Raw genomic sequence first — 26,497 nt, forward strand, 5'->3', positions numbered from 1 at the left:
CTTGCCCACCTCCTCTCCCACGGGAAAGCATACACTGCAAATCAGGGAGGTCCCCATCAGTCCATCCTTCCTTGTCTTCCCACTTTAAAATTTAAGGAAGTGCCTCCAGGCTGTGGCTGGGGATCAAAGCGGTGGCAAGGCTGGATTCATTCTGCCCTTAGAGGGAGAAGCCTGATGCTGAAAGAAGAGTTTGTCTTTGCTTCCCCCACAAGCTGAAAGCACGCCTGCCACGGGGCCTGGGCCCCTCATGCTGACACATGCCATCTTCAAGGCCCGTGGTGGCCTGCCAGTGTGGACACAGCCAACCCTGGACCATTACACAGCTGCTGACTACAGGGCAAGGGCCAGCCCTGCCTCTGCAACCGTAAAAGAAAAAAATTCTTTGCAGTGCTTATGCCAGGTGGCAGAGACAAACCAGTCAGATTTAGTACCAAATCCTCTGTCCCTGCTTACCCAGGCGGGCCCTAGGTGCCCTCACACCCCACAGGGCTTGTCTCCAAGATGAAGCAGGGGTCTGCTGAGGTCCTTGCCTCCATCCCACAGCCATCAGGAACAGCGTGAGCTGGCTGAGGGCTCATAAACGCAGATCACCCCGCTATGAAGACCACCGGGCGCCCTCCATCCCCGCTCCCCCCACGCAGTGCTCCCGCACCGCACTGACATGGCCGCCAGGCCACACTCAAGATGGCCGCCGCACCACGCTGGGGCGGGGCCCGACAAATGGGTGTGATTCCAGTCGGGCCACACTCAAGATGGCCCCCGCGCCTCGATGGACGCGGCGAAAAACCAATCAATGTGCGAAGAGCGGGAGGAGGGCGGGCCGCGGCTAGCAGGTTGCGTGGTGCTGCGCGCAGGGTTGGCTACGCCGCGCAGCCGCTGCCACGTCGCGTCGCTCCGGGGGGCGGCCCCGGTGTGGCGGGGGGGGCAGGGACGAGGTGTCCGCCATTACCGCCCCGGCCCACCCCACCCTTCAGGAGACCGGGGTCCTGCGAGCACCGGGTTGTCCATAAATTGTCGTCGTCCACCGCACTCCCCCCTCTCCGGGAGGCGGAACGCGGGGCGGGAGCCGCGGGCCGTTGGGGACGTGGGTGGGGAAGCACCGAGGCGCGGCGGGGGGACGCTTTGAGCGACGGACGCGGCTCCGTCCGAGGCGCAGGGATGAGCGCGGCGCTGCCGAAGGTACCGGCGGGCCGCGACTGGCTCTGGGGGACACGGGGCCCGGCTCGGTACCGGGGGAGGAAGGAGGGAGTGACACAGGCCCGGCCCCAGGGGAGGGGAGGGGAGGGTCAGGCCCGGCCTGGCACTGGGACTATGCTGGGGGGACACAGGCCTGGTCCTGATTAGTGCCCTGCGTCTTCTACCCCGATGTACCTTTTGGCCTCAAGCTGCCCAGGGCAGGGTCAGGCTGGCTCTGAGGAAGGATTTCTGTGCAGAAGGGGCTGTTGGGCGTTGGAATGGGCTGCCCAGGGCAGGGGGGAGTCCTCGGGATCCCTGGAGGGGTTGAAGAGTCGGGCTGAGCCAGCGCTGAGGGATCTGGGGGAGTTGGGGACGGTCAGGGGGAGGGTCATGGTTGGGCTGGAGGAGCTCCAAGGGCTCTTCCAACCCAGATGATTCTGTCATTCTGTGGACCGTGGGCACAGACACCCCACCCCCACCCCCCCCCGGCATCCAGGGATCACCCAAGCGACACAAAGTCCGTTACAGCCCTCCCCCCACCCCCATCCCTGCCCTCGGAGACTGGCAAATCCCTGGTGCTCCCTGTCCCTCTGGTCACTCACTCTCTGGGGACATTTCATAATCATTTCCCCACCCTGGCTGGAATGCTCCTGCCTGGCAAGGGTTGTGTTGACAGCAAAGCTCTTTGCTTTGTGCTGCCTTGGTGATGGATGAGCTGTGTTTCTGTGTTTTCCTCATCGGTGTGGAGCTGGAACAAGCAGGAGGGTTGTTCATGCAGCTGTTGTAACCTGGAGGCGGTGGGATGGCGTGAGGGATGAATATGATCTGTAACCGAGGGGAGGAGACCCTCACACCCCAACTTGCTGGATCCTGAAGCAAAGTGAGGGGGTGCAAGAGAAGGTTACTGCAGTCATCTTCCTCCTCTCTCATCTCTTTCCTCTTTGTTATGGTGGTAATCTGGGGAGTGATAGTGGCTGGAGGCTGTGAAGAGATTGGGAGGATTATTGGTACATTCAGAAAAGGTCTCAGGTGTTGTTTTGATGGCTGTATTCTGGCAAGCACTGGTGAAACCTTGCTGAGTATCTGCCACGCTATTTGTGTTTTGTCTGTGGTGGCTCATTGCAGGTGCTGCGCTTGAAGAAGGGAGCGTTGCTAAAGCAGGTGTTTGCACTCAGCAGGTGAGTGGTCTGAAATCAAACCCAGTAAGGAAAACACAGTATAAGACATTAAAAACACTCGGTCACTTCTACCCACAGTGTCAGAAAACATATGTGACAAAAAAAGGGTACTTTTTACCAAGGAAAATCTTTTAACTGTGGAGGGAAGACTTTCAGCAGATGTCTAGGAGCTGAAAGGGCTGTAGGATGTGAAGAAGAGAAAGTCTCTTTGCTAGTGGGATCTATCAGTGTCTGAGGGACTTGGGGTGTGAGCCTTTGTTCAAGGACGATGGCCAGAGAGGTTGTGTTGCCACAGGTGGGTGAAATCAGAGCTTTTAATCATTATCTTGTTTCTTACAGAGCAGCAACACCCAGAGAAAGCTGTCTGTGTGCTGCAGGTAAGGCCTCTTATTAATCCAGCGTAAGACAAAACTTCATTTACCCAAAATAAATATTACGCATTTAAGTGTGTCTCCTTTTGATTTTGATTTTTTTTTTTCTAACCTTTTCTTCTGTTTTCCTGTTCTTGGCTGAAGCAGGTGGTACTAGTCACGGTGTTACGCTGTGGAGTGACACCAGCCAGATGCTATTCACTGTATTCCTGCCCAGGAACTGATTTAAACCCCCGTGAGGTCCCACTTGAACATTTATTGAGCTGGTGGAGTCCGCTGTCACCATTTAAAATAGAATTTGATTCTGATACGGAGGCAAAGTGTAATCGAGTGGTTTAGATCCTCGGCTGTTCTGAGCTCCATTTATTAAAATGAGGGCTATTGAAGGTTTCATTTTACCGTGGAGAAGGAAATACAAATAAAAGCTGATGCCATTTTGATTTGGCTTCCTAGCACATGAATATTTGAACAGGGCTGGATTTAAAATTAAGTGGGGCTCAGATCCATCATAGTAGCATCACTGCTGTCGCATAAGAGGAGGCAGATGTAACGTTTCATCAGTAACCTCGCCATCCGCTGGTGCTGACAAGTCTGTCTTTTTTTTGTTTGTTTGTTTGCTTGCCTGAGAATTCACCTGGGAAATGAGTCACTTTTAATCCCTTCCTTATTTGTTGCTCACCGTAACCAACAGTGAATTGTAACAGGCTTGCTGTGATGCGCAGGCTGCCTGCGTGGGGCGGAGATCAGCCAAAGCCTTAGCCTGCCTTTGCCTTCTGTCAAAGAACCGAGGACAAATTCTTGTCCCCAGTGTGGATTTTGGGTTCTCAAAGCACCCATGTTTGTTTAAAGAAGGACTGCCATTCAGCTGGAAACATGTTTGCTCTGCTTTGATTTTAAGGTGGTGCACTCGTGAGTTGCCACAGACACTACAGATCCCGTCCTACACATGGTATTGGGAGGTTTAAATACCTGCTCCCAAAGGAGGTAGGCATAAGAACTCCCTTACTGTGCTTGCTTTCAGCTGACCCATCTTTTCACAGTCCCATTTAAATGTTGGTATTATTAATTCCACGGCTGATGAATCATATTAAAAAGGAATCATCTAATGGTTTACTGCTACTTTTCTCAGTAGAGAGTGTTATGTCACATGAAGTACCCACTCACAACACTGCATAAATACATTTTTTTTGTCCAGTATGTTCTTGTTTAAGTTAGTAAGTTGTTTGGGGAGGGAGAGATCTCTTCCTGATGCTGAATTTAACACCCCAGCTTCAAATTATTGCAGAATATTGTGAGCGGGTCTTATTTACATATTAACTTTTTACATTCCCAGAAATCTGGAAAGACGACAATTTTCATGGAAGGAGGAAACAATAACTCATCTAGACAGCTGCCTCGAAGGCAGCAACTGAAATAAAAAGCAGTTTGTTTTCTACTCCTTGGTTTCTTGCAGAAATTAATCATGGTACGCACGTATTTTCTGTGTGATTTCTGTGGTGCTGCCATCCAAGAACTGAACTGCTCAACTTGAGAACATCTGTTAAGATAATGTCATCCCAGTTTTGTAGTCAGGGAAAGTGAGCACAGATGGGCTGTGAGATGTTTGACAGAGTTCAGCAAACCTTTGTTAGAACAGAGTACCCTAGCATGGTCTCCTGTGTGGGCAAGAGTTAAATGGTTTTTTATTTCCAGCTTTCTTCAAAACAGATAGGTTTCCTATTTATTTATTTATTTATTTATTTAAATACAGATTCCAAAGAAGAAAAAGGATAAAATACAGATGAAAGAGATAAATGTTGGGACTGAATATGAATACGGAGATGTCAACATCTACATGACTTCCTATGATATGTGTCTCGTGGAGCATTTTGCTCAGTATGTGCATAAACTCTGCAACCGACTCTCTGTTAAAGTGAATGAAAGGTACGAGAAACCCAGCTCTGTGTTTGTCATCCCTTGCAGTCGCATTGTGTTAGGCCACGTGAGGCTTGTAGATGATGATACCTTGCAGACAAGGGCGCCATTTAATCTTGTTGATAGATTCCCACTTGTAAATCCAAATCTGTCATCTGCCTGGTGTTCTCTTTTTTTTTTTGTGTGTGTGTGTGTGTCTGTACAGTTTTGGATGCTCTATTTGTATAAAGAAGGCTGAAATGGAGTTGTTCAGGCAGCGACTGAACAGATCTCAAAGGAAAAAATAGCCATTACTTTTCATTCCTTTGAGAAAAAGTCTTAAGCCCGTGGGTGCTGAGCATGGGAACGTAGGCTTAAGTATTGCTGACTTTTGCTGATGTTTTTTCTTTACAGTGTTTCATCCAGGCTCTGTGCTTATATTGTTCAGTAAGCAAGTGATACCAATTACACAAACTAGAATGAGCTTGGGAAACCCCTGAAGATTGTGGGAGAGTTACCCACTACTTTAGTAGTAGAGGATGCTTCAGCTGCACACTAGATCTCTGAAGCAGGTAGCATCCCTGATAGCAGCTCTGCTGGTTTTGAGGAACGTGCTACAGCTCCTTCATGCCTGCAGTGCACCCAAGGAGCTGTAGTCACTGGGAGAAGCACTGCGTTGTAAGGAAGTAAAAACACTTAGTGGTGATTCTCTGAAGAGTGTATCTTTAACCGTACCTCTGAGTATAAACGCTGGCTACTTCTCATGCCGATTAAACCTATTGTTTTCTTTATGTTCATCCACTTTGCTGATCTGTCAGCTGTGGATCTGAAATCCTGTGTCTGTAGATCAGTCACTTGTAGTCTCTCTTTGATGTCTTTTGCACCAAACAGCACTAAAAACTGACACGTTGGTGACTGATAGGTGTTTTTTTTGAGAAGGATGCGCTAAGAAATTAATCTGGTGTCAGCAGCAACGCGCTGGAAAGAGTTCACAGAGAAATCCCACAGCCTAAGACTTGATAGCACTTTCCATGGAACGCGTTACTACCTTGTATTGTACTTGTGCCCTCCGAGGTTGGACTTGGTGTACAGAAAGAAATTATTTGCCCTTTAAGAGCAAAAATTGTAGGGTAAAACGTGGGCAGTTGGATGTAGCCTGTTGTTATTGTGCAAATGGAGATGGGGAGGCTGAGGTCTCTGGAGTAACACTAACCAGAGAGCAGGATCTGATCCAGTGCCTGATCATCATCCTGTTAAATTCAGAGGTGAAAATAACGTCTTGTGAGGGGTGCTTTGCCGCAGTGGTTTCTAGCTCTGTTCCCGATGAACAGATTGCAAAATAAGCCAGAACTGTGTCTTTAAAGCTCTACTTCAACTATAGAGAAGGTAAAAGTTCTCTTCCCGGGCTGGTGTTTGTAGCTGAAACAGGTTTTTGCTGGCAGTAGTGCTGCAGGCTTCACCCTTATCTCTTTCCAGTAAAACACCCGGCTCCTGCCAGTGCTTGATTTGCAAGATACATTGTTTGCATAATTAATTTCTCATGAAAAGTTAATCTCCTTCCACATTCTCTGCTGCTGGAGGTTGATTCATTCCTGTAAAGTAGTGCAAATCTATCCTCCCTGTCCTAAGCGCTGACCTGTGGTTCCTGCAGCTACGCGATGCCCACCAAAACCAACGAAGTGCAGTTCTTGCAAGAGCGAGGTTCCAAACTGCAGCTGGATGCCATCCTTACTACCCATCAGAGGGTTGTCCAGGTATGAGCTGGCGTTTGCTGATAGAGCTGCAGCTCTTGTGCAGCACCTCCTATCTCAGGCTCTCAAAACCCCTCAACAATTGAAGTTTAGTCCCTTGAACAAACGGAGGGCGTGATTTGGGTGTAAATTGTAGCACAAAGAAGTCTAATTAGATTTCATGCTAAAGGTTACTCACAAAATAGAAGCAGAGGAAGAGTTCCTGGGTTCTGTGTTTCAGCCAGAAGATTTATTATCTGGTTTATGCAGAATACTTGCTACAAGGGGTAGAAAAGTCACATTTAAGGATGAACGATTGGACGAACACGATAAAATTTAAAAATACTGTTAGTATCAGGGCCAGCTTCAAAAGCATACAACTGAGGTAAACAGGTATTTCTCCTAAGTGACTTTTTCCTATTTTATAACATGTTCCCTTGCTATATGCTAAACCTCTGCTGAATTACATTTTAAACCTCGAGGTGGACATTTCCACTGGAGAGAGCTGATGTGTGGTTGATGCTCGGGCTTGCAGATTTGCCATGGCAGCCTTTGTGTTAGTCTGACCTAAATTAAGATCTTTTTGCGTGGTTAAGTCCCTTGACATGCCGGAGAGAGTGCAGGCAAGGACAGGAAGCACAGTCTTCGTAGAGAAGAGCTGAAATGAGAGCTTTGGGCCGTGCTGTGTGCGAGAGGTGTGCGCACGACGCAGAGCGTGCTTCTCTAATGAAGTCGTTGAGTGCCACGGGCTCCTACTGAAATGGACTCTTCCCGTGCCATTAGTATAACGAGTCCATTTTGTATGTGGTGTTCTGCTCCTGCAGCACTTTTATTTCTTCTTTCAGATCAGCGGTTTGAGTTCAACATTTGCTCCGATACTCCTGGAAATTATTCAGAATAATCAGCCTGAAGGGGTCCATCTGTTAGTGAAAGAGGTATGTTTAATTTTAACAATACCTTTGCATTTAGGAAGCCGATATGATTGATGCGTGACATGACTTTGCTTTGAAAATACAGATCTAGGCCTGAGGCTACTGTCGATTTGGGGATGCCCAGGGTCTCCCAGAACCAGGCCCTCACTTGGTCTATGAAAAAATATTACCTCTAATTCTTAATGAGCATTTCATCTTCCATTTAGCCTTGTATAACTAGTGCCACGGAAGGTATGTTCCCAGCCAGTCCTACAGATCTGTAGGAGATGGCAGGTTGCAAGTTGCTCTCCTTTGCTGCTGCACATCCCCTGAAAATCAGAAGGGAATGCTTTCCTTCAGCAGTGCTTCACCATCTCATATCTGGGAATCACCAGAAACTTTGTGAAACAGTTGGTAGCAAAGCTGAGCAAAACCCAAATGCTGCGCCCTATTTTGATGGAATTTGCTCTGGGAGGGGTTTAGCTTGTTTCCTGCAGAAAGGTCCAACAGTTTTCTCAGCAGTGAGGACAGAACCAGGCATAAGGAGATATTTAAACTTTTTGTCGTTTTACATTCAGACAAAACCATCCCAGGAGGCCCTTTTTATTCAGAGACTAAAAGACTTCTGTGGCTGCAAAGGGAAAGCAGCAGGCTAAATTCAAACATGAAAACACAGTTGGCTTTTTAAGTGGCCTTTGAAGAATGTTTAGTTATCACCAGCTCTGCAAAACCAGAAGGGATACAGGAGAAGGTCTCTTGAGTCCAGTAATCTTCTCTGCTTTGGTCACAGTCCCGTCTCTGCCTTAGGGCTGCCATTTTATTTTTGAATTTTGGCTGATGGCTTTGTCTCTGGAGGGAGAACTGTGACATTGTGCCTTTTGCAGAGTCATTGCAATCTGATGCAGGAAGCCCAGGGGAGACACCCAAACTGGCTTCATACGTCTGGCTGTGCAGAAGAGAGATTAAAGCTTTGGGATGCTCTTGGAAAGTTCTGGAGAAAGCGGCAGGTCTGAGGGCAGGAAATGCTACGGTGATAGGCAGTGGCAGAGTTGGAGGCATCCAGCTGGTTTCTGGGGCACAGTGCTGTTGCTTGTTCTTCTAAAAGCAGTTAGCCAGGTGAGGAGGAGGAGCCTACAAGGCTGAATTTCAGAGTAGCCTGTGCAGTGGTTGCCACATTCTCTTCCTGCCAGAAGCTTTCTTCCCTCTGTGATTCACCCCCAGAAGCTGCTTCTGTTGGAGGTTGGATGTAGGAGAGGAGGACAGAGCTCTGCCACCAGCCTCCAGGTTGAGCTGCCCATGAAATCCTACCCTGGAGTGACTTTCCTCTGAGGCTTCCCACCCTCTGGGTTCAGCAGACATTTAAGTCTTTTTTTTTTTTTTTTTTTTTTTTTTACCGCTCTTAAGTGATTCTCTTTGGGAGAGGGTTTTAATTCCTCTTGATTTCAAGAGGTGATTCTGATTTGCTTGGATTTTTTTTTTTTCCCCTCCCTCCACAGCACACAGAAGCTGATTTCAAGAGCCGATTAAAGTCTCGACCAGAGCTTGATGAGCTGTTAGCACAGATGAACTGAGCTGAGGAAGAATGCTCCATTCATTTCAGAGCCACCCCCAGGGAATCGAGGCTTCTCGTCTATGGCTGCTCAAGCCTCCAGGTGACATTGCGAGCACTGTATTGATAATTTGATGAACAGGAAGAAAAATTCCACTGTTGTCAAGCAGCTTGTCTTAATAAATACATGGGTTTATAGCTGATTTGTACTGTGAGTGAACCCAATGAAATGTGGGTTTACTGTTCTCAGTTCTTCCTTTATTTTTTTTTTCCCCCCTGCATGTTTTATTTTGGTATGTGAGGATTTCTGCAAGTTTCAGTCTGCAGAAACCTCTGCAAGTTAATAATGCTGTTCTGCAACTCTCCCAGATGCTATTGATGTGGAAGTGACCGTCCTGCTCCTTTCTTCAGCTGAAGGCCGGAGCAGTACTTTGATTTAAGCAGCTCTCCAAGAATAGAGCCTCACCAACATGAATGGAGCCTCAGAGCTCTTGGAGGGTTGGGGGTGATCGTCCCTGAGCAGCTGAACAACTGCTGCTTGACAGAAAAAAAAGTCTCAGAAAGCAGAGGCAGGAAGGTTGGAGCTGTGTCAGGCAGGGCATGCAAAATTTCTCCTTAATTTCTGATTTGCCTATCAAGTCACAAAGGATAAACATTCCCCTGGATCCCTGAAATCAACTTCTTACAACAGCCCTTTGGAAAGGGAGAAATTACTTGTGCCTCAAAGGGAAAAATCTCAAAAGTGCACAGTGGTTTGAGGAATTTCTCAGGATGGTGCCAGATGCTTTTCCTAGGACTGCTGCTTTTTTTGAGGGATGTGGGACCAAGGATATCCCATATTTATCTGAGCTGCTGAGCCACTTACTGCCATCCTGCAAACCCCTGAGTCTGAGGGAACTGTGGCTTTTGGTTGAACATATGGGTGCTGGATTGAATGGATTATGGCACGTGGGTTTTTGCTACAATCCCCATTATTTCAAATTCTGACACTGGGTGCATACAGCTGTTTTTATTTAGGCTGAAGCTGAGATAACACCTGATTCCACCATGCCATTTATAAACTGTTATAACAAAATCTGAGCCTTGGTTTGACAGGTGATAAGAGGAGGTTCTATTCATGCCCAAAACCTCATTTATTTGTTGGGTTTTTTTCCTTCCTTTCTAAGCTCCAGCTCTTTAAAAAAAGGGAAAATAACTCATTAGCACTCTCCCCCAAATTGAGGCTGCTGGATATTCACTCGTGGTCCCATGCTGGTTATGAGTTTTGGCTCCCCAGCACCCACCTCCCTGGGAAACAGCCTGGAATGTTTCCTCCTGACAAAAGCCACGGGCGCCCCTCCCTTTCCAGCCTATAAAAAACAATTTTATTTTCTTTTTCAGAGCTTATTTACTCAGAGGAGTATTCCATTCTGGAAGAGCCTTTTTCCCCCCCCCATCCCTAATGCATCTGGGGCTTCCCAGGAGATAATTGCCCCCCAAAATCCTGTCCCACAGGACATGAGGTTGTCACTGCTGTGAAAAGCCTCGGGATGGTGCAGGGAAGGACACAGAGTGGAAATCCACAGCAGGGCTGTTGTGGTTCTGACAGCCTGGGTGCCATGAATGCTCCTCATTTGGGACATTTTGGGCTGGAAATCCCCATTTCACCCCACAACCATCCCCTCCGAGCTCCCAGTTATCCCCAGCAGTGGAGATGAAGACAAACGTTTTAGCCAGAGCAACAAACGTCACCAGATTTAATTTCCCAACGATGTAGCATGGATTTACCCAGTGCCTCCACCCACTTCAATAAAAAAAAACAACACGAAAAAAGGGGTCAAATGGCACGGCAACCCCCTTCCTACGGTGCTGGGAGTGGGGGTTCCCTGGTGATTTCAGTCCCCGGCGGGTGAGGGGTTGGCTTGGCGTGAGCCGGCTGCCCGGTGCGGCTCCCCGGGGCGCTGCCGCCGGGCCATGCACTCGCCGAAAGCCCGGACCTGGGCTTGGCAGTGCCGCCAGTCCTGCCGCTCCGCCATGCACTCCTGCAGCTCCCGGTGCTGCGCCGCGCAGCCCGTCCGCGAGATCATGGCGTCCAACGGGTCCTCGGCCTCCTCATCTTCCTCCAAGGACGGGCGGCTCCAGGCGTGGCCGGGTCGTGCCATGGCTGAGCCCCGCTGGAGGGAGGTGGCAGGCGTTGGGGTGCTGCTGGTCCCTTGAGTTTTATTTGGGTCAATGGCCCCCTTTTCTGGGGGCACCTCCCAGGGTGCTCAACACCCTCAGTACCACCCTACCACACCCCCGTGGGTACCCAGCACCCTCCATGCTCCCATGGGTGCCCCCATATGCTCCATACAACCCCAGGAGGACCTTAACCCCCTCTCATGCAGCCCCCACACCTCCGTGGGTGCCCAGCACCCCCAATGCATCCTCCTATGGGTGCTCAGCACCTCCTGCATTCACCTTGCCCCCACCCATGGGTGCCCAGCACCCCCCAACCCATACTGCTCATCCCCTCCGTGGGTTCCCAGCACCTCCCCAGGCATCCCACCACCACCCATGGGTTGGTCCAGCACCCTCCGTGCTTCTCCCATGGGTGCCCAGCACCTCCCCACACATCTCACCACCACCCATGGGTGCCCAGCACCCTCCATGTTTCTCCCATGGGTGCTCAGCACCTCCCCACGCATCTCACCACCACCCATGGGTGCCCAGCACCTCCCCATGCATACCACCACCACCCATAGGTGCCCAGCACCCCCCAACCCATACTGCTCATCCCCTCCATGGGTTCCCAGCACCTCCCCAGGCATCCCACCACCACCCATAGGTGCCCAGCACCCTCCCATGTGCCCACGCCCCCATACTCTCCCATGGATGCCAATCTCCCCTACAGGTGCCCAACACCCATTATGCTCCTCCCAACAGGCCCACAGCACCCTCCATACCCCTCCCATGGGCGCTAAGCCCCTCCCTCCTATATCTCCCCAGCACCCTCCATGTCCCCCCGATGCCGGCCCGCCCCCCATACCAGCCCAGCAGCGTAGCGCGACCCCTTTAAGGCTGACGTCCGAGCAGGAACTTCCGGGGCGGGGCGTTGCGGCGGGAGCGCTCTCTCATTGGAGGGCGCCTTCCTTTTCCGGTTTTGCCCCGCGGTGCCTGATGGGAAGGAAGGAGGCGGAAGGGGTGCGGGTGTCTCGGCAAGATGGCGGCGACGCTGCGGATCCAGAGCGACTGGAACCAGGCGCTGAGGTGGGCACGGCCTTCCTGGGTCTCCTTCTCTAGTCCCGGGCCCCTTCCCCTGCTCCGCGCCTACCGCCGCTCTTTTTCTCCGCAGGAGGGACGAGGGTGAGGCCTGGCTGAGCTGCCGGAGCCCCGGTGAGTGCTCAGGGGCCTGCAGAGGCCCCGGAGGAGGCGGGCTGAGGGGGTGTCTGGAGGGCTTGAGGGAGCCGTGTAGGTTAGAAGGGAGTGAGGGCGGTTGGAGAGGGCGCCCTATGGGTTAGGAGGGGGTGAGGGCGGTTGGGGAGGGCGCCCTATGGGTTAGGAGGGGGTGAGGGCGGTTGGGGAGGGCGCCCTATGGGTTAGGAGGGGGTGAGGGCGGTTGGGGAGGGCGCCCTGTGGGTTAGGAGGGGGTGAGGGCGGTTGGGGAGGGCGCCCTGTGGGTTAGGAGGGGGTGAGGGCGGTTGGGGAGGGCGCCCTGTGGGTTAGGAGGGGGTGAGGGCGGTTGGGGAGGGCGCCCTGTGGGTTAGGAGGGGGTGAGGGCGGTTGGGGAGGGCGCCCTGTGGGTTAGGAGGGGGTGAGGGCGGTTGGGGAGGGCGCCCTGTGGGTTAGGAGGGGGTGAGGGCGGTTATGGGGGTGCCTCGTGGGTTAGGAGGGGGTGAGGGGAAGGTGAGCTGAGGTGGGTCTGAGGGGTGGCCGAGCTGATGGCTGCTCTCCCCGCAGGGAAGCCGACCCTGTACGGCAGCCTGACCCGCCGCGGGCTCAGCACTGGGGGCATCCCTGACATCGTGGCCTCCGAAGGCTTTGTGGTTGGGAAAATCACCAAGGTGCCAGGGCTGAGGTGGAGCGGGGGTTGGTAACCGTCTTCCACGTGCGAAGGGGTGATACTCTTATGATAGTTAAAATAGTAGTTTAAAGCTGTTGCCCAGTCCCCTGAGTGGTCTGATCCAGATGCCGTGGGCCTCCCACCTGTGCAGTGCCCCGGAGTTGTTCTGTAGCATCCCACAGTCAAGCTGGGGCTATGTGTCGTGGGTGGCCAGGCCGTAGCGGCTGTCCCTTGCCACCGAGAGTCTGCATCTTCAGGATCAGAATCAACCAGGTTGGAAAAGCCCTTGAAGCTCCTCCAGTCCAACCATGAACCTCACCCTGACCGTTCCCAACTCCCCCAGATCCCTCAGCGCTGGCTCAGCCCGACTCTTCAACCCCTCCAGGGATCCCGGGGACTCCCCCCTGCCCTGGGCAGCCCATTCCAACGCCCAACAGCCCCTTCTGCACAGAAATCCTTCCTCAGAGCCAGCCTGACCCTGCCCTGGGCAGCTTGAGGCCATTCCCTCTTGGTCTATTGCTTGTTACTTGGTTAAATAATGTGTAAGGAGATGAACCCAACGCTGCACTTTGCATCAGTCTTCAGACTGTGAGAGACCACGGCCAGGTTCAGATCATAGTTCTACCTTGGCAGCCTCTGTGTTTCTTCAGTAGGATTAATAGCACTTCTAATTCTTTATCTCCTCTCTTTCCTCCTCTAGAGAAGCATTCTTATTTCTTGTCCTCACGAGAATGTGTCCACAAAGTTCCTGGCTCCGTACACAACTTTTTGTAGAATTCATCAGAAAAGTGTAAGTAACCTTGAAACTGAGTGGGAAGTAACTGGAAACGACCGTGACCTTTCACAGTGTGTCCCTGACCATTGAGTTTTCATTCTGAACGGGTGACCTCCAGCGTGACTTTGTGTGTGAAGTAGGTAATAAACCAAATCAGACTGTAGAAACTTGGAGAACTTGATCGTGGTTAAGTTTATACCCAGAAAATAATCTCTAAAATTCTTTAGACTGTTTTCTGGTAAATGATCTAATTTCTGCTTCTTTCAGGCCCATGACAGATCCCCGTTTAAAGGAATAAGACTTGTAAATTAGTGTGCCGAAAACGAAGATAAAAATAAGAGGTTCCAGGCACTGAGCTTTTCATCTCTGACTGGTTCAGATCGGTTCCCAGTTCACAGCACCTGTTTGCCCCCATGTAGTGAAATTGGCTGTCTTTGATATTTGCCATATGAATTTCTGCGGGGCGGGGAATTGAATGCTGTATCAACTCATCTTGACCCGGTGGGAATTCAGAGACCAGAAAGGCTGAGCTTGTGTTAAAAAAAAAATAAAATAAAATTGCATGAGCTTCTCACTTAAAAGCAGTTCTACTCATTTTGCTGAATAACCTTCCTTATTGCACCCCCATCGATCTGGAGGTTCAACAAATAGAGCTTCTCGCTGAACAGTGATACAGAAAGGCTGAATCTGACCTGAAATTTCATTTTTTCACTGAAGAGAAGCATATAGCTTGGCTTTGCTGGAAAGTAGTCTGTGCTTTGCCTGAACGCTTAACCCGATGTGGAAATGATCTGAGCAACTAGAGAGTGTCTAGCCTGCAGGTACAGCCAGCTGCCCTAAAGAGAGTCCTCTGAAGGCTCGTGGAGAAGTTTTAGAACACTTGTCTCATGATTTATTGAGTAAATTGTTGTGATAAACCCAGGTGAAATTGCTGAAAAGTCAATCTTGGTTAGTGAAGCTCAAAAGCAGTATAAATCAAGGTGCGTTTTGACATAAAGGCAATTCTGCATCTCCACAGCTGTTTTAAGAGGAAGTGGGGCTCTGCTGAGAGACGGAGCTTGGCAGTAAGGCAGCTCCGGAGACAGAGGTGAATCACTTCTCTGAGCTTTGTGCTACTTGAGAGTCCCCAGCTGCCCTTTTGTGTGATAAATGGAATCAACATTCAAAGCACAGCAAAATGGAAATGCGAGTGTGTTTAGTCTGCTGTCAAATGGGTGTGATGGGTTACAGCTGCACTGCAGATCTCTCCTCTGGAAAGCAGCTGAAGCAGTATCTATTAATATGTAGATGAGTTTAAAGCTGATGTGGTCTAAGCTCCAGTTATCCTTTTTACCTGCTGCCTCTTGTTCTGAGCACTTATGCTTGGCCTTGCCTGTTTACATATCCTTCCTGAAAATGTGGGGGTTTGTCAGATGTCAGTGAGGCTTTTCGTTCCTGCTTGAATGACCTTCACAGGCTGCTTTTTTTGTTGTTTTTAACTAGGGAGCAAATTACCACAGACTGGTTTGTTATGTTGGTAACGTGAGTGGCATTTTATATATTTCTCACATTACCAGTATGTAAGTCAATGTACTTAACAGCCATTCTAACAGCTAAACCATCACTTTGTGCTCTTATTTAAATCTTCTAATTCCTGTTTTAATCCCCAATTATTTTTTTTTTTTAAGTGGAGATTGAGTATTGATCCTGCACCCTCTTAAAATTAGTTGTGATTTGAGCTGTTGGAGCTTTTGAGGAGAGCAGTTTGGTCTGACTCTTGCTTGAATAGGAAAACTTGTGACTGAAGTGTGACATGTCCCCAGAAACCCTGCCTGATGCACGTGCAGCAATAGGATGCCACAGAACGTCCTCAACATCTGGAAACAGCTGGAGGTTGATGCAGGTCTGTTATATATTTGGTCTGCCCGAGAGCACTGTCAAATCTCAGGCTTCCAGCTGTCAGTTTTTTCTTGGCAAAGTCTCTCAGTCTACTCATATCTTCAGGTTTCCCTGTGAACGTGGTAGTAAATCCGACTGTCTCTTCAGGCTGGCTGCTAGCTAAGGCTGAGCACCTGCAAGAGGCTGGACAAAGCCCAGTCCTGTTTGAGAGTAATTAATTGTTCAGAAAATCTGAAGCATGGGATGAAGATGAGCAGCCTCATCCTTTACCTGGTCCTTGGGACTGACAGACTGTGCACGTTAAGACCAGAAACCTGCACTTTGTGGTGGTGAGGAGGCTTGGAATGACAACAGAACCGTGATCTGCCTTTCTGATGGTGGATCTGCATTTCTCAGTTCTGTCAGTGGATTTTGCCACTGTAGGATTTTCTTCTAATCCGCAGAGTGCAAACGCAATTATTAGGAAGCTTTTGGAGGTAATACAGCATGACCTCAGAATCTAAATCTTGCAAGACAAGGTAGTTATTCCGCTACGTAGCTGTGATATTGTATTGTTTTTTTGCAGGATGCAACACTAATGTTAACCCTTGTTCTAACAAAACCCATACAGTTGTTTTTTCAGCCTTTTTAGTGTCACTGCAATATGTATTGGAAATATCTCTGTCACTTGGAAGACATTAGTCATTCCTTTCCAGGCTACAATACTTGTTATACAACAAAAATGCATCTGCCTTTCCCAAATGGCAGCAGTGATGCGTGGCGTCATGGGAAAGGCTCCCCTTTTGCAAGATTGTAAGATCAACATCTACTCTCTTCAAGAGTATTCAGCTCTCCCCGTGTTTATGCACAGCGGGCAGTTGTTAATACCTTGGTGTGACAGCCTGGGTGAGGAGTTAGCCTGCCTGCATAAGGAACGACTTTTGAGTCGGTGTTTCAGAAAATTTAGGCTGTGCCGTTGGCTTCATAAATACCTCAAACAAATGTCTTGTGGGCTTGTGAGTTGGGGTGCTCTCAAGCTGGCCACTTATCTCAGGCTAGCGTGGAACAGCTTGGCTCAATTTCTTAGCTGTGTACAGGAGTTGCTAGAAAAATCCAGATTTCTGCTTCACCTGGGGTAAACCTGAAACAGCTGCTGTCTGTGCAGGCTTCTGACTCAGCATTTCTTGTTCTCCCTGCTTTGCGGATCTCTGCAAAGTCACAGGCAAAGAATAACAAATTCCCTGTCAAGTGTGGTGGCAATTACAAGAAATCTGGGGTGCTTTGTGCCAGGTTCCAGTCACCCAACTCATCTGAGCCCTGGCTGTGGGTCAGCCCAGATCAGCAGCTCGCTCCTGAAGGAGGAATGCAGCAATCTGTGTAAACAGATAAATTGAGAAGGATTTTTTTATGTTGCCCTTGTCCTCTGGGAAAAAAAACCTGCTCCTCAGGATCCACTTGTTTTTTGATTCCTTAAGGGCTTAATTAAGAGCTCATAAAACATATTGAGAGGGTGATGTGAGAAAGCCTGCAGAGTCCTTGCTGAACTGTTGGGATATTACCAGGCTGAAGCTGTTAGCTAGGAGTATGGAAGCTCTTTGGGGTGTTTTTAAATGAGTCCAGCAGTATGTCTTGGGGAGGTAAGTGCTGAATGATGCAATTCACAGGCTTCCCCCGGTACAGAGTTATGCTCTTGAGCAGAAATACCTATATACAGGGTGGTATAAAGCTAACTTCTGGTGGTTTTACCCCCCTGCAGATTACCTGTCTTGATATTTCCAGTGGTGGAGGGCTTGGCGTGTCGACCAGCACAGATGGGACCATGAAAATCTGGCAGGCTGCGAACGGAGAAATAAGAGTAAGAGCGTCTAGCTTTGTTGTGTGTTGTCTGTGACATTACTGAAGTCATTTGGCCGTGACTTGGGTCAGGCTGTTCTCTAGGGCGGGCAAGAACCTGGCTTTTGATTGAAAAACTAATTGAAACTTGACATCTCGGAGGTTTTAAGTCAAATCTGTTGGAAAGTGTGATTTCTCCCAAGGGAAACAATGCTCAGCAATCCGGAGAGGAGTCCCAGGGTGAAAATGAAAATGGATGGTTAGGAATGACAGCTTCTAACCTGAGTGGCACCAGTTCAGAATTTCTTCTGCAGCAGAGAGGGTGATGTGAGGAGAAAAGATTCCTGCCCGTGATGGTTTAACCACATCGTGGCTAGCTGCCTTCCCAGTTAAGGTGTTTATTGTGGAGCTTAACCTGTCAGCTGCTTGTTTGGCAAAGGATAAAGACATTTAACCTGGTATTAGAAACAAATGTAGTATCCTTTGCTATGTAATTAGCTACTGAAATGATAGAGGGAGGCCCAAAGTGTACCTGTTAGCTCTTTGACTTCAGATAAATCAGTTCCAGGAATGCAAACCCAGAGGATTTGAGTTTAATCCTCTACCCACTTGGAAAAGCCAAGTTTTCCAGTGTCATAGCTCAAAAATTGCTCGGCGTAAGAATGATAACAACGGAACTAGCACGTAGTTCTTTGTTTTTCCAGAGACTATTGGAAGGCCATGTGTATGATGTGAATTGTTGCAGGTTTTTCCCATCGGGCCTCGTGGTTCTGAGTGGGGGAATGGATGCCCAGCTAAAGATCTGGTCAGCAGAAGATGCCAGCTGCGTAGTAACATTTAAAGGTCACAAAGGAGGTACAGAGTACTCATCCTTTAAAATGCTTGATCTGCCGTGTGTATAATTGCCTTGCACCTGAGAGCTAATGTTCAGTCACCAGCCTGCTGCACTTTGTGCTGTACATTTGGTTTTGATGTCCGAAGTATCTTTATCAAGCTCCCAGAGTTAAAGGACTTGCTGTATTACACAGATGAAACTGTTTCTCTTGCCAACCTGCATTTTCTTTGTTAATTAAGGTAAAAAGAGGGAAGAAGCAGTCCATTAGCCTGTTGTGAGTGCCAGAGGAGGAGGCAGAGCACATTCTGTTCCTCCAGGGCAGTCTCAACTCCCTGGAGCTCCCACCTCCATTCAGGAGCCTTGTTGCCTGCACTGGAAATGCCTCCTGCTTGCAGCCAGGTCATCCTCCTTGCCTTCAGTTGCTCCAGAGCTGCTTTTTTTGTTTTCACTTGCCCAGAAAAGCATATAGCAGTTTATTATTGACTTGCAGAACTCAGACAGGCAGTTACCTGCCTTGAAGATGTGTGCTGTTGAGTAAGGCACAGCAAGAGCAGCTGCAAGGATTCTTAAGTGATTATTTCTTAAGAAGGGCTGGAATAAACTTGTTCACCCTTGTGCTGAGGGCAGATGTTCAGCTCTGCCCCTGCTGATGGTCTCGCTGCTGAAAATGAGAGTAAATTCTTTACCCTCCTCGTGTCCTCATGTAGGGGATGCATTGGTCACCTTGCGTCGTGAGTTTAGTGCTGTTCTGTGCATTCAGGGTCTACACTGCAAACTCCTCCCATTGGTGCTGTCTTAGTCCTAGTGAAGACCTGCAAGGGATGAAGAAAATGAGCTACTCAGAAGACCTCTGAGAGCTGTGATCAAAGCAAGTTCCTGCACAAAGCCCCTGTTAATCTTTGTGGAGAAGATTTGGTTTCCAGGCCCCCTTGCTCAGAATCAGTGTGGATTTATATGTAGTATTTAAGCAGGCTCCCGTTTTACTCCTGTTTAGGCTTGGCCTGGAGCACAGTGAAGCTGTCTTGTCATGGTGACTTCTTAAGGGATGCCCACGTGAACGCTTGGGTGATTGTGAGCAAGTCCAAGTGCGTTGTGGATGTGGCATCCACATGATGCCACAGACGCCCAAAGCCCTGCCCCAAGTTATCTCCTCCGTAAGCAACTAACCGCTCCGTACAGGCTCTTGTTTTCCGTGTCTCACGAGGTGCAAGGCTTTACTGAAAAGGTCAATAAGCGACGTGGCTGACAGCCCCAAACTTGATTAACTCAGAAACTTGTCTTGCACTGAACCTGCCAGCGTTCCTGTGTGCTCTATTGGTGTGGATTCAAAGTACTTTGCCACAAATGTCCCGTCTACAAAACGTGGCAGGCGGTGTAACAGAGCTTTGGTCAGAATGATGCTGGCTGATCTCCCGATGGCTCGGAAGTTTATTCAGTGCTTATAACTCTCACCCAAACTGCTGCAGTCAGTTTGCTTGGCTTATCCTGTCACTTGAGCTTGTCATGTTTGATGACTGCTTCTGTAGGGAAAGCATCAATTAAATCTTCTAACCATCTGACTGCTCCCTTCCAAAAAAACCTCCGTGTCGTTTTTCTCATCTAGACTAAACATCCCACAGTGAAATAAAAGCTGTTAGGAGATGTTGGCACCTGCAAAAACTGCTCTTTTGATGTTGCTGTCGCTGGATAATATGGATGCTGCTTGCGCCACACAACTTCTGGGATTATCCAGGTCTGGACTCAGCAATATTTTAAGAGTGCTGGGCTAGACGGTTTTCTGCCCAAGTCAGAGGTTAATTTTGGAGGTAGAAACTCAGCAGCAGCTGCTGTATCACCTCAGTCTGAGGCAAGGTGTTGCCAATCATTATATTGGTAACATCTTGCCTTTGTGCCAGGCAGTGGCTCTCGCTCTGTGGGAGCTGCTGCTTTCCACATACATCTTTTTCTAGATGCCGTGGCTCCCTGCCCCACGTCGCATCCTGCACAATTTGCCTGGTGCTGCCGTGGGGACGGTGGTTTGGGGCTTGTAGTTGAGTTTGCCTTGGGATAGGAGGTTCTTTCTGTCTCTCCGCCTTCCACGCCATCTGTCTGATCGTGGCCTTTGCTTTGATGCAGGTATTTTGGACACTGCCATTGTGGATCGGGGAAGAAATGTCCTTTCCTGCTCTAGAGATGGCACCGCCCGTCTCTGGGACTGTGGAAAATCTGCCTGTCTGGGTGTCATTGCTGACTGTGGCTCTCCTGTCAACGGCATCGCCGTGGGCACTGCTGACAACTCACTGAACCTGGGCATTCCTGAAAAAGCTCCTAGTAAGGATCTCTCTCTTAAAATTCACCTTCATCCCCCTGTCTCAAACTGCTGAGGTTTCTCACTGATAATCCCGAGCGTGTGACTTGCTGCTGTGTGCCCTTGTACTGCCTAGGGAAGGGAATCAGCACTCCAGTCCTGAGGAGGAATTGAGCCTTATCAAGCAGTTTTGAGTGATTAAGACTGGGGTCTCCTTGATTACTGGCCTGCCTTGCTGGTGCCTGAGGCTCTGGAGGAATGTTGCTGTAGGTTAAGCAGGGTGTGATCTAAACTGTCAGGTTTTGGTATCATCAAGATTTGTGCATAGCCACTGCTGAAATTAACTGTTGTCCTTTTGTCAGGTGAACGTGAGATTGGGACGGAAGGGAAAATCCTGCTGCTGGCTCGAGAAGACAAGAAACTTCAAGGAGTGGGACTGCAGAGCAGGCAGCCGGTAAGGAGTTGGAGACTATCCGAAGTACTTGCCTGGGAGACTGTTCTGAGATGCTGCTATAAAATCAGTTCCGCTGCTGCAGCAGCTCCTTGATTAATAAGCTGCTGTTCACGTGGTTGTGCAGAGCATTATGCTGAGGTATTGAGCAAGGTTAAAACTAACATAGATGGCTGAACTGGTTAGTGTTAATCCCATTCCATTCCCTTGGTGAGGTTCACTATGTGGCACAGAAAAGGACAAAACCAGGCTGGAGGCAGGGGAGGGCTTTGGCTGAGGTCCTACACTGCAGTGTTCCCCCCCATCTGTATTCTGTGGGGGAGAGACTAAAACCTGGTACCATAAAGGGATGCTTTCTCATTCTTTCTGCTAGCTGGATTTTTATGTGGGGGTTTGAGGAATACGAATGGCTCACTAATTTAACCCAGAAATGGGGAGGATTATTTAAAATTGGCCAGTAGATGTCATTGTGAAAACAGGAACTGCAGGCTGTCTCACGCAGCCAAGGTGTGAAGCTACTATTTATTCTGGCAGGGGTTTTAACTAGGGTGTGAAGGGGACTTCAGGTGGTCACCAGTCCATCTTATCTCCCTCCCCTTGGCAAAGGGAGATGGAGAACTTGGCTACTGATGATCTTATCAGGACCATCTTGGGCAGGAGGACAGGAGCTCCTGATGATGTGGCAGATTGAACCATTGTCTCTAAATTGGAGAGACGTGGGTTTGATGGATGGAGCACTCGTGGGTAAGGAATTGGCTGGGGGGTCACTCTCAGAGTTGTGGTCAGTGGCTCGATGTCCGAGTGGAGAGCAGTGACGAGGGGTGTCCTCAGGGGTCGGGGTTGGCACCAGCACTGTTGAACATCTTTGTTGGGGACACGGACAGTGGGGCTGAGCCCACCCTCAGCCCGTTCCCCCCCACCCCGAGCTGTGTGGGGTGGTGACACGCTGGAGGGAAGGGATCCATCCCGAGGGACCTGGGCAGGCTGGAGAGGGGGGACCCTCTGAACCTCAGGGAGGGCAACAAGGCCGAGGGCAAGGTCCTGCCCAGGGGTCGGGGCAACCCCAGGCACAAACCCAGGCTGGGCCAGGAGGGGCTGGAGAGCAGCCCCAAGGAGAAGGACTTGGGGGCTGGGGGTGGAAACTGCCTGTGAGGCAGCCCCGTGCGCTGGCAGCCCAGAAAGGCCCCGTGTGCTGGGCTGCACCCAGAGCAGGGGGGGCACAGGGCCAGGGGGGGATTCTCCCCTCTGCTCCGCTCTGGGAGACCCCCCTGCAGGGCTGGGTCCAGCTCGGGGGCACCAACAGCAGAAGGACACGGACCTGCTCCAGCGGGGCCAGAGGAGCCAGAGATGCTGGGGGGGCTGGAGCCCCCCTGTGAGGACAGGCTGGGAGAGTTGGGGGGTTCAGCTGGAGAAGAGAAGGCTCCGGGGAGACCTTAGAGCGGCCCCCCAGGGCTGAAAGGGGCTGCAGGAACGGGGGGAGGGACTCGTCATCAGCAGGGAGGGAGAGGAAAAGGAGGAATGGTTTAAACTGACAGAGGGGAGATTTAGATGAGATCTGAGGCAGAAATTGTTCCCTGTGAGGGGGGTGAGGCCCTGGCACAGGCTGCCCAGAGCAGCTGTGGCTGCCCCCTCCCTGGAAGGGTTCAAGGCCAGGTTGGACGGGGCTTTGGGCAACCTGGGCTAGTGGAAGGTGCCCTGCCTGGGGCAGGGGGTTGGAACTGGATGGCCTTCTTTAAGGTCCTTTCCAACCCGAACCAGTCTGTGATTTGAGAAGCTGCTTGTGGTGTTTGTGGTGAGTAAAATTTAGGTGGAACAGATACGGTGGAACCAGGGCTGATCAGTGAGATGTCAAGGGCTCACCTGGAAGGAGCTCACAGCCTCTCTAAGATGACTGCAGCTCTGGAAGGAAGGAATGGTCTTTGCAGATCTGGTCTGGCTGCTCCATGAGTGTCTGAGGATTACTTTGAGCCTAGCACTGGTTCACCTGTCACCGTGACACATCCTGTCTCCAAAGGAGACCCAGGAACATTCACTGACTGCACTGTCTGTGCTGGCTTGGCAAGACTGATCCTGGAGCGCCCTTCTGCTCGTCTTGGAGCAGAGCTGAGGGGTTACTAACCTCGCTCTGGCTTTGCCAGCTTGTGCCATGACTCATGAAAGCCACTGTACTGACTGCAAATTAAGTGATTGCTTCCATCTTCTGGGTGTCCCCTGTCCTCGCCTGTGACTGTCTGACACTTGCTTTTGCTCCCCTATTCTCAGGTGTTCCTCTTTCCTGGCTCTGACGCATTCAACTGCTGCACATTCCTCTCGAGTGCCTATATCCTAGCAGGGACTCAGGATGGGAACATCTATCAGCTGGATGTGAGAAACACAAAGTGAGTGAGTGCCTGGGACTGCACGTATTTCAGCCAGAGCCAGTTTTTTGAGTGGGAAAGAGAGACAAGTTGAGGGTGCTGGCAGACAGTGCCCCTTCTGAAGGGTGGATACAGCCCAAGCTGTGGCACTGGGAGTTGCTCAGCCTCCTGTGGATGTTTCTTTTTCCTGGGGGGCACTGAGGAGGACACTCCTCCTCGTGTTGGTGATTTAATGGGATGTTCTCTGGAAAGTACCTCCTAAAAGACTACAGGCTCTGTGCAGGTTCCTTAGTTACTGAAAGGATTTTCAGTCTTGATTTGTGACTGGGGTGCTCTTGGCATAGCCTTACCTCTCAAATAATTGCTTTATAGATAGATTTATATATTAAAAATTGGATAAAGGTATATGGGAAACAGATAAATATTATACATGAAAGCTTATTTATATGTAAAGTTATGCTCATGTACTGTGCATATTATGTTACATATGAATATCTGTGTGATTAGATGTAATCAGTGGACGTGTGTACGTAGAGAGATTTAGCAGAAAACTTCTTAACAGGTGTGTTCCTCCTCCCAAAAGCCCCATCCCTCCCTCTCCTTCACTGGGGAGACTCAGCTGTCTGTGTATGATGTTACCATTTAGCCAGGTCCTGGGTCCAGCACTAAGCTGGATTCTGTTAGTGCCAAAAGCAAGCTCTGAGCAGGGAGGCGTCCAGGTGGTGCTTTTGGGTGGGGGCTGGGGAGGCTGGCCCTGAAGTCTGGGGAGTCTTTGATGCTGGATGAGCTCCAAGCTTTTGTCTGTGTCTTGGGAAGGATAATCCCTGTCTGTAACCCACCGTGGAGGCGTGCTGGTGTTCACCTGCTAGCTAAATTTTTCTCCCCCCTTTGATCCTTGGGCAACATCTGTGGGAAAACCAATGCTGATTTCCATCTGCCTCTAGAGGACAGAGACTTTGCAAACCACTGATCAGTCCTCATGTCCTGTATGTTCTCCTCATGTACCTTTTAACTCACGTTTTTTCTTTCAGTGTTGGCACGTTAGAATGGGCTTTTGACTATAGACCACAATACTCATTCTTTGTTTCCTCTCTCTTTTGTAGTGCTCCAATCCAGGTCATCCATAGATCAGGAGCACCAGTGCTTTCACTGCTCCCGTACCGAGATGGATTTATTGCCAGCCAAGGTAACTCGAGTGCTGTGTTACTACAGTAGAAATGATATAATTGAATCAGAGTTTTGTGGGTATTGCTCTCTTAAATCTAAGCGCTGCCTGGCTGGGCAGTGTCCATGGCAAAAAGGTGAGGTAGTAGGAGCTATATTTAAACTGTCAGAGGGAAGATTTAGGTGAGATCTGAGGCAGAAATTGTTCCCTGTGAGGGGGGTGAGGCCCTGGCACAGGCTGCCCAGAGCAGCTGTGGCTGCCCCCTCCCTGGAAGGGTTCAAGGCCAGGTTGGACGGGGCTTTGGGCAACCTGGGCTAGTGGAAGGTGGCCCTGCCCGGGGCAGGGGGTTGGAACTGGATGATCTTTAAGGTCCCTTCCAACTCAAACCATTCTGTGGTTCTGTAATATTGCATGGTTGCTTTTTGCCTTGTGATTTTGTTTTTTTCCTGTGTTCTTCCAAAATAGGGCCTCAAAGTCCCCTCTCAATGTTTAGATCCTTCTCCCATCTCTCTGCCATCCTCACAGCACTTTTCCCTCTTCCTGGGAACTCCATACCTTGTGATAAGGAATTTCTGATGGGCCTGTTAGTGTTGTTTGTAATTAAGAGCACGGCTTATTTTACTAATTGGCTGATGATCCTTCCTTGCTTGGTATCTCTTCTCCTCATGCAGGTGATGGGACCTGTTTTATCGTTCAGCAAGACCTTGATTATGTCCTGGATCTCACAGAAGCAGACTGTGACCCTGTGTACAAGGTAAGGAATGTGATGTACCACCCAAGATAAAGGGTGTAGGGGAAGGTAATGTCAGGTAGCAGGCACCTGCCTTTATCTCTAGATTTGCAGCCTTCACAACGGGATCCTTCATGCATTTGACTCTTCTTTTTTTTTTTTAAATTTTATTTTTCCTAGCTGAATAATCTTAATATCTTGCATAAACAGATCCTCTGTGGCACACGCTGGCATTATCTCCATCATGCAGGAGCAAAACTGAAGCACTGGAGTAGCTTGGTTGTTGGAGTAGCTGTGGCAGAGCTGTGTTTTGTAAAGAATTTGTGAATTAATTGTGCTCAGAGAATCATGAGGGTAAAAGCAGCAGCTGCCTGTCTTCTCTTGTCCCCTGGTGACACAAGACCAGAAAGTAGGTCTTGCTGTTGTATTTCCAGACACCCCGCTGTGCTTGCACAGACTGGGGAGATTGACCTGGTTTCCCTGGGCTCTCAACCTGGTAGTGCTGGTGGAAAATAGCTCTTGTTTTTAACCCATTCCAGCTCTGTGGTGCTGTTCCTCCTGTCCTAGCCAACATGCACCCTTAAGGGTAACACCCAGCCTTGCACAGGAGGCTGAGACTTTACCTGCACGACTCATCAGCACGAGCAAAACATGAGAAAAGCGTGAAAAAAGGCTTTTTTCCCTTTCGGATCTAACAGAAGAACCCTTGTGTGAGCACTTAGCTAGTCCCTAAGCTCCTGGCAAAACCTTGAACCTGTTCTTTAAAACCTGCTAATCCTGTTTTAGGGGACACTCACCTCCCCTTCCCTCTGTAAAAGTCCAAAAGGAAAGCTGATCTCTGAAAATTTTACTTTTAACTGTCACTTAAGGAATGCTGTGCTTAAATACTTCTTTTTTTTTTTTTTTCCCCCCCTCTTTCTTTTTCAGGTAGCTTCTTGGGAGAAGCAAATTTACACGTGCTGCAGAGACGGGATAGTGAGGAGATACCAACTTTTTGACCTTTAAGTGTTTGGATTGGCGAAATGGTGGAGAGATGCGTCAAAATAGCTCTTAAAAGCTTATTTTCCTGTATAGTGTGTTTGAGATGTGTATATAGACGTTTCTGAGGTAGAAGTTTCTGAGGCTGTTGTGATGACCAGGCTCTGTACAGAGGTGTTTGGTGACAGGTAATATTTCTTTCTACGACACAACTTTGATAATTTTTAATTTGGAGAGCAGCTCTGAGGCGTTGGAGAGAGAATCTTGTGTTGCAACCATTTTTTTTTCACTGCTGCAGAACTGCTGTTTCAGGGGGTGGGGGGGAAGATAAAATCGGGGTGTGAGGGAGGGGAGGGCTGGAGGTGGCGGTGTCACAGGACTGAAATAAAGCAGCTGCTTT

The 26,497-nt window shown here is 49.5% G+C and overlaps 3 protein-coding genes across 4 annotated transcripts; 2 read left to right on the plus strand and 1 right to left on the minus strand.

Moving 5' to 3' along the window:
- The first annotated feature begins 901 nt into the window (after positions 1-901).
- MRPL48 (mitochondrial ribosomal protein L48) lies at positions 902-9,011 on the plus strand. Its single transcript, XM_074919235.1, has 8 exons — positions 902-1,179; positions 2,302-2,354; positions 2,694-2,731; positions 3,624-3,709; positions 4,476-4,648; positions 6,270-6,372; positions 7,194-7,283; positions 8,756-9,011. Exons 1-8 carry the CDS (start codon positions 1,159-1,161, stop codon positions 8,828-8,830), a joined length of 639 nt encoding a protein of 212 aa, XP_074775336.1. The 5' UTR covers positions 902-1,158; the 3' UTR covers positions 8,831-9,011.
- Positions 9,012-10,527: 1,516 nt separating this feature from the next.
- On the minus strand, positions 10,528-11,865 carry COA4 (cytochrome c oxidase assembly factor 4 homolog). 2 transcript variants are annotated; one of them, XM_074919307.1, is made up of 2 exons: positions 11,816-11,865; positions 10,528-10,961 (listed from the first exon to the last, which is right to left on the minus strand). In XM_074919307.1, exon 2 carries the CDS (start codon positions 10,947-10,949, stop codon positions 10,683-10,685), a length of 267 nt encoding a protein of 88 aa, XP_074775408.1. In that variant the 5' UTR covers positions 10,950-10,961; positions 11,816-11,865; the 3' UTR covers positions 10,528-10,682. The 2 variants fall into 2 exon arrangements, with proteins under 2 accessions (XP_074775408.1, XP_074775416.1); XM_074919315.1 differs by lacking the exon at positions 11,816-11,865 and adding an exon at positions 11,652-11,700.
- A 70-nt stretch (positions 11,866-11,935) lies between these two features.
- Positions 11,936-26,436, plus strand: PAAF1 (proteasomal ATPase associated factor 1). Its single transcript, XM_074919112.1, has 12 exons — positions 11,936-12,036; positions 12,122-12,162; positions 12,727-12,830; positions 13,530-13,619; positions 17,218-17,316; positions 17,999-18,149; positions 20,245-20,439; positions 20,779-20,870; positions 23,130-23,245; positions 24,328-24,410; positions 25,061-25,143; positions 26,047-26,436. The coding sequence occupies exons 1-12, from the start codon at positions 11,990-11,992 to the stop codon at positions 26,122-26,124; spliced, it is 1,179 nt and encodes a 392-aa protein (XP_074775213.1). The 5' UTR covers positions 11,936-11,989; the 3' UTR covers positions 26,125-26,436.
- The last annotated feature ends 61 nt before the right edge of the window (positions 26,437-26,497 follow it).

This window comes from Athene noctua, chromosome 1 (genome assembly GCF_965140245.1).
Source record: "Athene noctua chromosome 1, bAthNoc1.hap1.1, whole genome shotgun sequence".
Classification (NCBI taxonomy): domain Eukaryota; kingdom Metazoa; phylum Chordata; class Aves; order Strigiformes; family Strigidae; genus Athene; species Athene noctua.

What these genes read in the sequence shown, in the direction of transcription:
- PAAF1 (XM_074919112.1), top strand. Translation starts at nt 11,990, where the DNA reads ATGGCGGCGACGCTGCGGATCCAGAGCGACTGGAACCAGGCGCTGAG. An exon ending in TGGTTGGGAAAATCACCAAG is followed by an intron (nt 12,831 to 13,529) that starts GTGCCAGGGCTG and finishes TTCCTCCTCTAG; the next exon opens with AGAAGCATTCTTATTTCTTG. An exon ending in CTGGATGTGAGAAACACAAA is followed by an intron (nt 23,246 to 24,327) that starts GTGAGTGAGTGC and finishes TCTCTTTTGTAG; the next exon opens with TGCTCCAATCCAGGTCATCC.
- COA4 (XM_074919307.1), bottom strand. Translation starts at nt 10,949, where the DNA reads ATGGCACGACCCGGCCACGCCTGGAGCCGCCCGTCCTTGGAGGAAGAT.
- MRPL48 (XM_074919235.1), top strand. Translation starts at nt 1,159, where the DNA reads ATGAGCGCGGCGCTGCCGAAG. An exon ending in TGAGCGCGGCGCTGCCGAAG is followed by an intron (nt 1,180 to 2,301) that starts GTACCGGCGGGC and finishes GGCTCATTGCAG; the next exon opens with GTGCTGCGCTTGAAGAAGGG. An exon ending in TCTGTTAAAGTGAATGAAAG is followed by an intron (nt 4,649 to 6,269) that starts GTACGAGAAACC and finishes TGGTTCCTGCAG; the next exon opens with CTACGCGATGCCCACCAAAA.